Source organism: Symphalangus syndactylus, chromosome 10 (genome assembly GCF_028878055.3).
Source record: "Symphalangus syndactylus isolate Jambi chromosome 10, NHGRI_mSymSyn1-v2.1_pri, whole genome shotgun sequence".
Taxonomy (NCBI): domain Eukaryota; kingdom Metazoa; phylum Chordata; class Mammalia; order Primates; family Hylobatidae; genus Symphalangus; species Symphalangus syndactylus.
The window spans coordinates 32,457,075-32,469,970 of NC_072432.2; the positions used below are offsets into that span (position 1 = coordinate 32,457,075).

The 12,896-nt window shown below is 35.4% G+C and overlaps 1 protein-coding gene across 1 annotated transcript in view; it reads right to left on the reverse strand.

Moving 5' to 3' along the window:
- NPNT (nephronectin) overlaps positions 1-12,896 on the reverse strand; it is a 77,571-nt gene that overhangs the window by 36,671 nt on the left and 28,004 nt on the right. Inside the window, exon 4 of the mRNA XM_055296823.2 lies at positions 8,935-9,027. Coding sequence (XP_055152798.2) covers positions 8,935-9,027 — 93 coding nt within the window. The remainder of the gene's footprint in view (positions 1-8,934; positions 9,028-12,896) is intronic.

The window sequence follows — 12,896 nt, forward strand, 5'->3', positions numbered from 1 at the left end:
TAATGCAATCAAGTCACAAAATGAACTTTAAAAAACCCACCACATATTTTCATTTATTCCGCAGTTAAAAAAGGCATATGGAAATACTAATGCATAAAATGTAATAGACTGTCATGTATTTTAGGTTTATTGGTTTAAGCATCAATATGAAATGAATCAATAAATTTTACATTATGAAAAGGTTTTAACCTAAATTAAACACTGCCTCAAGTGAACATAAAACTCATAATGACAAATAAACATTGAAATAGTAATGCCCAAAATATATGCTTCATTAAAAAGAAATGTGACCACATGTTTGTCTGGAACCACCAGCATAAGTACTCATTTAGCATAATTTAATTATCTATTAATCCATGTCATTGAATAAGATCTATAGATAATATGTCTAGTTACAAAATTGTTTTCAAATCTATTTCAATCTGATCTGCTCATTTATTAGAAATCTGTATATTTCATTTAACTAAATCACCAAGTTCCATTATGTTTTAAAACCACCAAATAATTATTACATCTAAAAAAATTTTCATATCTTACTGATTTTCCAAGTAGGTCTTTTACCTGCCCTGAATGCAACTGTAAGCAGACCCCAAGCTGGGCAAATCCTGGAAAGGTTAAATAAATAAACCAAATACTGTTGTCATCTCCTATGCTTTCTTCAATTTTCTACTTTATTGTCTCTTGACTAGCTAAGGGTTTTTAAAACAAAATCATGTTTTAAAATATTTCAAAAAAAAATTTCCTCACAGAAAACGCCACACAGATTACAGTATCAAAAATGTTTTCTCCCTCTGTTAATTGAAGCAAAATATCAAGGAAGAATGACTGAGAAAGAAATTTTCTACCCTTCCCATATTCTTCTACTTTGTATTTCAGTATTTACTAAAAATGAGAGTGAAACTTTTCTCATCTTCTAAGAGGAGTTAATGACTGTTCCTAATATGGTCCTGCAGAGTCACACCTGTCTTTGATAAATCTTTTTGATATTACAGTAATAGCATTTAAAACGAAATATAGTGTTAGAGAAAGGATTTGTGTTTTAAATATTTTTCTGCACTAAACAAAAATAGAACAAAACCACAAAATAGCAAAGTAAAATCAAAACCTTCATCTCGAGAAAAGGATACTGATGGATTTTTCTTCACATCTCAGTTAAGTATCCCTAGGTTTATTTTCAAAACATAACAAACTTTTGTGAGTTCCTGATGGGAATGGATTTGGTGTTTACAGTTTCAGGCAGCTCATAAACAAGGAGTATTTATGCTGATGGAAATTTCTTCAGACACTATGTCCCTGAACTAAACCTGAAGCCCAGTTGGGGCAGCTCTTCTACAATTTGGCTCCAGTCTGGGCCAGTAAAGGGCCCCTTAGGATTGCTATGGTAGTATTCATAATCTGGACTGGAGCTGCTGGTGGTTTTAGAGAATGGCTTTGACCCAAATTTATCCTTCTGTTCCCATGGCAAAAGCACTTTGGGGTTAAAAATCATGAAACTGAAAGGAAAGAAAAGCCAATATGCTGTCATGAGTCCAAAAAGAAATCTGGACTGTATGAAATAATATGTGAAAGGAAGAAAACATTCAACATTCAATGGGTAAATGTGGAAATGATGTATTGGCTATTTTACCTGTTATTAATGGGCATATAAGTATCCAAAACATGGAAAGCAATTGAGAAAGCTGTACTCTACCAGCTGTTGATGGTCTGGATGACATTCCCTGACAGCTGACTGGTGTTAATATCCCTAGTGACTGCCATCATTGCCCCATCTGCCACAGGCAGGTGTCTCCTAAAAACTTCACAATGACCCTTATGAAAGCCACTTCAGATACTATAAAATAGGATTCCATAGTCATCCATGTTTATCAAAATTTGCCAAATATCAGACTTTTCCTAAAGTACAGAGCTTCAAAAGATTAAATGCATCTGGTGTCCTGGTGAGAAGCCTTTTTGTCCTCAGTTTTCTCAAGAGTTACTTGTCTTTAATTATGTTACCTTCTTTTCTCATTGACCTAGTGCCATATTAAGTAAGTTAATATGTGCTGCTTTCTATAAATGCTATATTCATGATCACAATCTATTGGATATCATTCAATTAAGCAAGAAATTCAAAAATAAATTACTTCCAAATTATAGTAAATACTCCTACAATAATAAGCAGAACAAAATGAAGTCATTGATCATACTGTCTCAAATAAATCTTAAAAGTTGATAAAAGAACCTGGAAATAAAACTTTGGCATTTTTATTTTAAATTTACTTATCCTCCTTTTTCTCTGGAGGTTTATAATACATATATATAAGGAAAATCTATAAAATAGGAAAATAAAAAATTTTATGAATTCTTTCATGTGCTTATCTTATACTAAAGGATAGAACTTTACAATAAACCACTTACATTTAACTGCTTCAATTATTATGTATACAAGTCTTAAAGTGCATCTACTACTGTCAGGAATACATTTCAGTAGGTTGGTGGATTCAGGAGCTTGGATGGGAGAAGGAGAGGGAGAAGGGAACTGGTCCAGAATGGAAATGCAAGCTGCATAGCATTATTATTAAACTTCAGGAAAAAAATCAGAAATTTTATTAGCATGCAGGCACTGAAAAGTAGCTTGAAAAATCTGGAAGAGATCATTGAGTAAGATAACTAACTCAATGGATTTTTTTCTTAAATAAGCTTTCATTTGTGTTAACACATTTAGACTTTCTCCCTGCTTTGGTGCTTAAATCAGGCAATGTCATAGGCAAACAGATGTCAATACGTCAACTACCAAAACTTTAGTTTTTAAATTATTAAGGACCGAAATTAATTCTTTTGCCCCAATTCCTTGTGCAGAAAATATACAAATGCATCAAATTTCTTCTCAGCAGAGACAATGATTAATAATTCCAACTATTTTAATTCAGTTATTCTAAGTTCTTAAACCTATGAATGGGTTAGAGATAAAATATCCTAGAAGAGGACCTGTAAAATTATGCTACCACATTATTTTCCTACAAAGCTTTCCAGCATGATGAAGACATTAATATTTTTGGTGCTTCTATTCTTATGCCAACCCCACAGGTAAATAGGGCAGGAATTACTGTCTCCCTGTTACTGATTGGTTAATGACTTGCTTATAATCAAATAGCAACTAAGTGTCCTCTTGGAACCAGAAGTTAGGCTATCTGATGTTACACAATGTATATCAAGAGAAGGTCACTAATGTATGCTTTGATTTTCAGGTAACCTAAACCTCTATACCTCAAGAGTAGGGAAGAGGACTTGATTTCTAAAATCTACTTGGCAAAAGGCATCAAACCCCCAATTTCAGTTGCTTTGGAACTCCTGAATTTGCCTACATATGAAAAAAGTTGTTTTGCTATCTGTTTTTAGAAAATATTTCAAAATTCAGAAAAGAAAAAGAAAAGCAATGATACTCGATGCATTAAAAGGACAGTAGAGCTCCATGCTTTTCAGAGCACAGAGAATCAGTACCAGGTGGCAATTCCTGCTGCTTGCTGTACATGCTCAGGGCTGAAGGCTGGACACACTCCTGGGCTAGTCTTCAGAACATTTGCAAGAAGTGACATAACTGCAGGAAGCCATGCAGGTGGGAAGAGCAGACCACCTGGGACAATGCACGCTCACCCCTTGAAGGCAAACTTGTGGCTTGGTGATCCAGGGGTTGGAAAAGAGGCTGTTCACTGCCTTGGTCAAGAGGAGCTGGGATGTGCTTGTCTTCGCACCAGGAAGAAGGTAATAAGAGTCAACTTTGAACTGATGTCAATTTTAGCCCTAAAAATCTTTACAAGTATATATTAAACAATTACATACAGTTGGTGGAGTTTAAAAAGAATGCATTAGATACTTTATAAACAATAGTTTCTGGTTCTTCTGGTTTCTCTTTTCCTTTATTTTAATTTTCTTAAAAATATATCACTGTCATCTTGTTTCCCAAGGACAACACACACATTATAAATGAACAATCCTTCGTCATACAATTTTTTAAAAAACTCCAAACAAGAGATCATCATTTTTAAAAGTATTATTTAGTCATAAACAGAAGGAAGAAAACAAAAACAAATTATACAAATATTGATTATAATCCACCTGCTCTATTTAAGGACACTGAAGTCGTAAACGACCAACTTAAGATTTTTTTCCCTACACTATCACATTGTACAATAGTAGTTTAAAATACTCCAAAATTATGCACAAATGTATGATTTGCATAAAGATTTTATTTAAATAACAGCATAATAGATCGTCAATATTATCATTTAAATGTAAGAAATTATGCTTCTAGAACATACATAAGAAGCTTTATGCAAAAAAATGTTAACTGTTGCCATTATTAGCTTACCAAAATATAAGATGGGTGAGACTTGAAGTAGAGAGTTGAGACTTAACAATCACGTTGTGTTTCAACACCATTATGTTATTAATAGCCAGTTAAATGTCCAAATCAAATGAATATTGGTTTTGGGAGTTGAAACCATACATCTTCCTTTTTTTTTTTTTTTTTTTAGATGGAGTCTCGCTCTGTTGCCCAGGCTGGAGTGCAGCTGCTCGATCTTGGCTCACTGCAAGCTCTGCCTCCCAGGTTCACAACATTCTCCTGCCACAGCCTCCCGAGTAGCTGGAACTACAGGCGCCTGCCACCATGCCTGGCTAATTTTTTTTTTTTTTTGTATTTTTAGTAGAGATGGGGTTTCACCCTGCTAGCTAGGATGGTCTGGATCTCCTGACCTCGTGGTCCGCCCACCTCGGCCTTCCAAAGTGCTGGGATTACAGGCTAGAGCCACGGCGCTCAGCTGGAACCATACATCTTTCATACCTAAGGCAGTAGGTAACCACCTTAATATTAGGGTTAAAGCCCTTAGATTTTTGTGCTTAGCAAAGCAGTAAACTTTCAGATGTAACTAGTCCACAAAATTAGTATCTGGTTCTGACCTAAAAGACTCTAATTCTTTCCTTATGATAAAGAATTCAACCTATGAAACATAAACCATGCTAAAACATTGGGAATTGACATTTATAAATATTTTCTTCTGAAATTATTACAAAGTACACTGTAAATTCCTAAGAATGTCTTTGATTTCTGAGAATATGCAATGATATATTTACATACTAAAAATCATTCCCCAATGGAAAAGTTATAAAAAGATTATTATCTATAATAATATTTTTTTTTCTGGCTGGGGGAAAAAGAGGTTTGTATTGGTACAGAAACTCAAGGAGGAGGGAAATATGCATAAATAAAAGTAAAAGTAAAGGAAGCAAATGATCAAAGAATCTTGCCAGAATTCAGGTTAGAATTTAATTTGCTTTGAAAGGTAACATGTGCCTTATAGAGTATATTATGTTTATGATCAGCCCAAGCCTATAATTTCGTAACAGTTCTAGGTGTAACAAATCCAGAAAATGACTTAGTGGGGAAGATCAAGCCCCCAAAAGCAGATCACACTAAGCCTGTGGCAAGGCTACTAAATTAAACCAGTTCCAAAATGCAGCTTGCCCTGGTATTCTGGCTGTTTCCCAGGCAGCTCTAAAGGCACTGGTTAAGCACTTGTTTATTCAAGCTGTTTACACCATGATACGAGTTTCCGGGGGTTATTTCTTAAAGTACATAACTCGCTACAAAATTCTCAGTGAATACTTCTCATATACCAAAAGCTACTTTTAATCAAAAGCTGATTTCCAGTTCTGTAAAGTTATCTCAAATTTACTTCTTTTTGACATTTCTCTCCTCGAGAAAAAAGGAGCCTATTTGATTTCTCTTATCTATGAAGCATATTTTCTACTGTATTAAAATGTGTGGGCCTGAATGAAAACAGTTTAAGTTAATCTGCTATGTAGGCACTATCAACAATTTTCTCTAACAACTTTTATGGGAGTCTCCAGGCAGCTCTCACACTCAACCAGGCCACACATGGCAGCTTCCCTGATCCTGACAGGGCCCTCAGTCTATGGATGCAGAGACTCTCCAAGATGCTGTACCAAGAACTGGTGGAGCCCTTTCAAGTTTCCACAGTGTTCAGGACTAAGAACCATTAGATGAAACTGTCATTTATTTAACATATTTAGTGTGCATTTACCATGTGCAAGTCACTTTAATAATAGTTTTCAGGAACTTAGAAATCAGAGAGACAACAAAAAGGATTTCTGCTCTCAAGGAGCATAAACCTTGCCATCAGGAACCTACCACACTGCTTTTTTGTGAGGAGGGCAAAATAAGAGATGATTAAAACACCGAAGTTTATTTTAAACTGTAGTTTTATCTTCAAAACTGGACTTGAAATTACAATTTCAGTGTCAGCTCTATTTTTGCAGGTGTAAAATCCCATTTTGCTACTAATCAAGTCCTCTTCTCTTTAAGGAATATAGTTGTGGGGAGCAAGATTTTAACTTGATATATTCGATTTTTTCTTTAGAGAAATAGGTATATGTTACAGGAAAAAATAGTACATGTTAAACTGGTTTTCTGAAAAGAAGAGCTATCCAGTGATGAACCCTTGTTTCAATAATAGTTTTAGCATGTCTTTAAGGCATGTTAAAGTTGATGCAGCTCCTGCAAAGAAATTTAAATGAATTTCTCTGCAATCTCAAAAGTGACTTATTTTAATCGTCTTCTTTATATTTTATATCCTCACATTTTGACAACAATATTTTACAGTGCTGACATATTAATGAAACCTCTGAGGGCTTATGTTCACCACTTTAAAAAAAAGTATACTGAGATTCTAAGATGAACACTGGCATTCAATAACCAGAACCTAACACACTACTACCTGTAAACTTATGCTGGGGAAGAAAAATCAAGTGGATTTTTTTAAAAAGCAAACTGAGATAATAAGAGCACCACTTATTTAAAAAGATTATGCAGGTATGTTTGGTAAATTTCAAGTTAAAAAGAGTATTATAAGAGAGAAAACAAGCATTGGGAAAATCAGTTCTAAATCAAATAGCAGATAATACAAGAACACACTTTAGAATAGCAGCTTCTAACATTGGGACATGTCATTTTTGCTAGTGTGGATTTCATGTGATGGTTCATGAATAATTTCATCTGATGGTTCACGAACCACCATTTTGAATATGTTTTCAAAAATCAATGTTCTGGATGATTGTAAAAACTGTGTCTTAACACAGGAACAGAAAACTAAACACCGCATGTTCTCATTCATAAGTGGGAGTTGAACAATGAGAACACACGGACACAGGGAGGGGAACTGTCGGTGGGTAGGGGTAAGGGGAGAGAGAGCGGAGAGCATTAGGACAAATACCTAATGCATGCAGGGCTTAAAACCTAGATGACGGGTTGATAGGTGCAGCAAATCACCAAGGCACATGTATACCTTTGTAACAAAGCTGCACGTTCTCCACATGTATCCCAGAACTTAAAGTAAAATTAAAAAAATAAAAATAAATAGTGAAAAAAAAACTGTGTCTATAAATCACTAGTTTACATGACATACCTCAAGGAGTATCTTGGAATAAGTATCAGACACTGAAGAACAGTAGTATTTCAGCAATATCATTTCTATATCAGATGAGGTCAAGTAAGTATGTAAGGGATAGTTAGACACCATATCATTATTTCACCTGACATTTAAGATGGTAGGGAGTATAATTTAAGAAATAAGTAAAAATTCACTCATCTTTTTTATTTTTGACTCTTATCTATTTAGTGAAATCTAACCCTAATCTTTCTTTAGTTTAATTCCTAATAGTGAATTTTTTTTTTTTTTTTTTTTTTTGAGACAGAGTTTTGCTCTTGTTGCCCAGGCTGGAGTGCAATGGTGCAATCTCGGCTCACCGCAACATTTGTCTCGTGGGTTCAAGTGATTCTCCTTCCTCAACTTCTTGAGTAGCTGGGATTACAAGCATGAGCCACCACACGCAGCTAATTTTGTATTCTTAGTAGAGATGGGGTTTCTCCATGTTGGCCAGGCTGGTCTTGAACTCCCAACCTCAGGTGATCCACCCGCCTTGGCTACCCAAAGTGCTGGGATTACAGGCATGAGCCACCACGCCAGGCCAAAAATGGACATTTTTAACTGAATTTAATTAACAAGACAAGCCTTGTCTGACTTTGTAGCATGAGTTTGAGGATCACATTTCCAAATATATTTTTTTCATCCAAAACTAGTATAGTAGAAAAAATATGGATTATAGATGCCATAGCTCTAAGTTGACATGCTAGCTCTTTTACTAACTCTGTGAACCTGAGCAAGACACTTAACATTCCTATGCCTCAGTCTCTCCAAATAAAAAATGGACTAATAATTAATAGATTATACCTGAATTATAATAAATAATGCTCTACTTCCTAATGTTGTTGTAAAGATAAAAATGGATTATATATATAAAATACCTGGGGCACTATGAGTGTTGAATAAATATTTGCTTTTATAAACAACTGATGCTGATTTTTTTAAAAAGTGCTTGCTAAATTAATCATTTTTATTTATCATGGAAACATTCCAAACTGGTCAGTAGTTGAAGGGAGATTTAATCACGAATCAAAGAGCTCAGAGTTAGGAGGAAACTCCAAATTTCAAATCAAATCCCCTACCTGACTTTGGCGTTAAAGGGAAGCAGCACCTGCGGTCTGAGGTGGTTAATTATTTGGCCAAGGATTTCCAACTCGTTAGTGAAAGAACAAGGAGTACTAGAAGGCTTCTAAATTACTGATGCAGTGATTCTTTTCTTCAAAATACATTTTAATTACTATCAGAGAATAAGAGGATACAATTTGTTTAATTGTCCTTTGATAAAAGAAATTTTACAATATTTATCATTAATATATTTTTATTTATCAGCAAAATGGCAGCTCACATATTTTGGAAAAACAGCTATGGAAAGTAGTTTGAGATAAGAATATTTTTAATTTGGGAGTGATAGAGGTGTCTTTGATTGTGTATTTATGTCAGACTGTTTTCCTACCTTGATTACAGGTTTTTCCAGCATATCCAGGATGACACTTGCACTTGTTTGGCCCAATACATTCACCATGTTTGCATCGTGGTTGGCACACAGCTGTGAAAAGAAGATGGCATGCATTACTTCTAGGTCAACAAAACACCAGTCATATAGCACTGATGTCGTGTGCTAGTTTAATAATAGAAACAAAACTAGAACTTACAACAAAGTAGCCAAAGTATACAAAATCAGTTTCCTATAAACACTCTGTAAGCTACCACACACACAAGTGTTATGTATGTATATGTGTGTATGTGTGTGTATCAGTTGGGGCTGAAAAAAATTTTAAATTCAAGGACAATACTCAAATAGTCAAATAAAAGAAAAACTAGGTAAAACTATGCATAAGCATAACTGATATTTATTCATAGTTAAAACTTTACAATGTCCTGCACCCAAAATTTCAAACTTACTCTTCCAAATATACTTCAAATAGCAGTTCTTAGTCCAAAAGTACTAAGTATGTATGAAATACAGATAAATTTCTAACTAAACATAAACTATTTATTTTACTAGAAATGGTATTCCTAAGTATGAAATGATTCAAAATGAAACAAAAACCAAAACAACATTGTTTTGGAACTTCAATTCAAGGATATCTCTGTATCTTGATCTTTCTTAACTCTAAGATTCATTACAACTGCTTTTCAATTTATAATGGCCTTTCTATGCCCTAACATAGCAAACAGGACGTTCTCAGTTTGACATTCACTCTGTTCCATCAACTGAGTTCCACTTTCTCAAGGCTTCAAAATGCTGTAAATCATCACTCAAATATTTTCACTGTTTAATTGGAATTTATTCTGTTTATTCTCTATCAATGATTCTCAACTGGGGGGCACTTTTTACCCCTGTGGAAATTTGGAAATGTCTGGAGACATTTTTGGTTGTCACACTAGGGAAAGGATACTACTGGTATCTGGTGGATAGGCGCCAAGGATGCTGCTAAACATCCTAAAATGTTCAGACAACCCGCCACAACAAATTTTCCAGCCCAAAATGTCATTGTGCCAGACTCGGAAACCTTGTTCTGTACCAAATATGTGCATGTCCCTATGCCAGACACTATAATAGATGAAAAATAATTGTATAGCATGGTACTGGTCTCAAGGAGTCTACAATCGAGATAAAATACAAAACCATGTTTCTTATTCAAAACAATATTTATTTATCAGCAATATGAAATCTGTGAAGAAATCATTACACAAGCAAATCCATATACATTTGTGCAGAAAGCCTCATAGAGGAGGCTTATGTTGAATCTTGAAGCATGAGTAGACAGAGAAGGGAACAGACTACCCAAGGAGAAGAATATTTCACAGCCAACTTAGCCGCTGTTTAGTTAGGAGACACACAGGGGGCTCATTAAGCTAAAGAGATGGGTAAATGGTGGAGGAAGAGTGAGAAACAATCAGGTGAGTGGTATGAGATGATTATGTTCTCTGCATTTCAGAATGAGAAACATGCACTTTAGCTCTAGGAAATGGTAAGTTTCCATACATTTATCATCATAACTGCCTGATAAAAATCAAAGCTCTGGGAATCTTATCAAAGCTCTGGTGATGGTATGTAGGATGGACTGGAAAGAGTTTAGAGGCAGAGAGAACAGTTGCAAGGCCAGTGAAACAGTTTAGGTCTGACATGAAGAAGGTATGATTTGTGTTGGTGACAGGAAGAAATGAGCTTCAATAATCATTGAGTGAAGAGCAGACAGTTCTTGAAGACCAAGGGGAATGGACTGAACAATGACCCCAAATTTTGAAGCTCCTGACACCTGTTCCTACCCATTTTAACCCATGCTGTTCTCCATTCTGGGATATCCTCTATGCTCCCAGTTTCCTCTCTGATAATTATCAAACATTGTTTCCTTTAAGACTCTAATACTCCTGTGAAACTGATGTGCATGTTATTTTTTTTTCTACCTTTCCTCCCCCAACTGTCACTAACCCTTCCCTCACCTTCCATTCCACAGGGCCTCTTTGCTAATTTTACTTTCAGGCCTTCCTTGCCTGTTTGTCATCCCAACTGGTCCCTGTACCACCACAAATCCTTAGACAGTGCTGTGTAGGAGGTATTTAATGTAAAAGACTGCAGAAAGAAAACACAAGCAGAGTGTAAATGATAGCGAAATGCCCTTGGAAAATTCTTAAAATCTGATTTTAAACATGGCATTAAATTCAAAGGGAAACAATTGTGTTCATATCCATGAAATGAAATGAACTGTCCAGGAGGGCCTTCTAATATTACTCTTTAGCCAACTGTACAGTAGGCGGATGGTTTATATGCAGTTTAAAATAAGTCACTCTACATAACTTCTAGGCCCTATCACCAAGAAATACCAGCTTAAAAAAATTCTTTTTAATCTAAAAAGATGATCTTCCATAAATCTTAACATTTATATATACGTGCAACCTGAATAACCATCTATCACTGAGGCACATAGAATGTCATATTGAAAAAAATGTAAACGTCTCAAAATCGTTAAGTGCAAGTCCAGGAAATAACCCCTTAAAATAATTGGAATTTGGAAAACTCTCTCAAAGCATGAAGAAATAGTTTTAAAAATACCACTTGAAAACAAAAAATTTATTTAGGACACTTTATAAAACAATTGAACTGGAGGCCCCCAGGCTGTAGCTTTTGGACCCCCTGACTGGCTTAATAACCATCAATTTTTAGTACTTTCAGGTGCTTTATAGGAACAAAGTTTTTATTGTTTCCTCTCCCTTTTTTGTTATTTGTTCTCACGCAGAGTGCCCTAATCTTGGGCACATCAAATGCACACATTCCAACAGGCCAAGACTGTTAATGTTTCTTCCATGTTTAGGGAGTCCTATTTCAAAACAAACTGTTGTTTGCACTTCCATCTGATAGGCTATTCAGTGAAGTAACCAAGAACCCTTAGATTAGCCAATGTCTATTAAATGTGGTAGGATACTCATAAAGTTGATATAATCAATTTCTTTCTTCTTAGAAAAAGAAAACCCTTTGGAAACTGTTGCACAAAAAGATATTCTCCTATATAGCACAAAGTTATCTTGCTGGCATTAGTTCTGGAATGGAATTCAATAAATATGTATCAAACATTTGTTATATATATATAATGTATTATAGTAGGCAAGCGTGGCAGGGGATTAGAGAGTCACAGAGGGTATGAAAATTTAGCTATGGAACTAAAATATATTGGCCAAACCACAACAAGGGCTGTGATAGAGAGGTGAAAGAATGAAGGAGGGTGTGTAATAACTACAACTGCAGGTCGGTGTGTTAGAGGCAGTGTGTTAGAGGTTAGAGCAGTGGAATAGGAGACAAAAGACTTTCAGAATATAAGCAAAGTGGTGGGGGCAGTAAGGGGGACTGCTTCTTAGTGAGTGCAAAGTGTTCTTGTGGGGCTACAGTGTAAAGTGCTTAAAACAGCAGATGAAATCAAAAGAAAGGCTGAGACAGATCATAAAAGGCCAGCTGGATTCTTACCAATATCTCTTTCCCTTCTGCTTTAATATAGAATGGCTTTTAAAATTTTTATTTTTTTGAGTGGGGGATGAGTTAGTAATGGAAAACTATATTCCCTATTCTCCTTGGCAGATATAGGCAGCCAAATGACTAAATTCTGGCTAAATGGGATGAAAGCAGAAATGATGGGGTGGGGCCTTGGAATGCTGTGTAAAAAGGGGGCTGAAGAGCATGGCTTGTTCTGTGTTCTTGCCTAGAACGTGCATGTCATGACTCAACCACAGTGGCCTCTTTATGACCATGAGGCGATCTTGAGAATGGAAAGAGGATAGAGCAAGAAGTCATAATATTAACCCTAAATCACCATCCTAGCAATTTAGGGCACTGTTCTTTGTGTCACGTTACTTGTAGCTAAATACAATTCCTGACTTTCCTTGATCACTAGGCTGTGGAATCTGGGCTTAGTCTGTGTT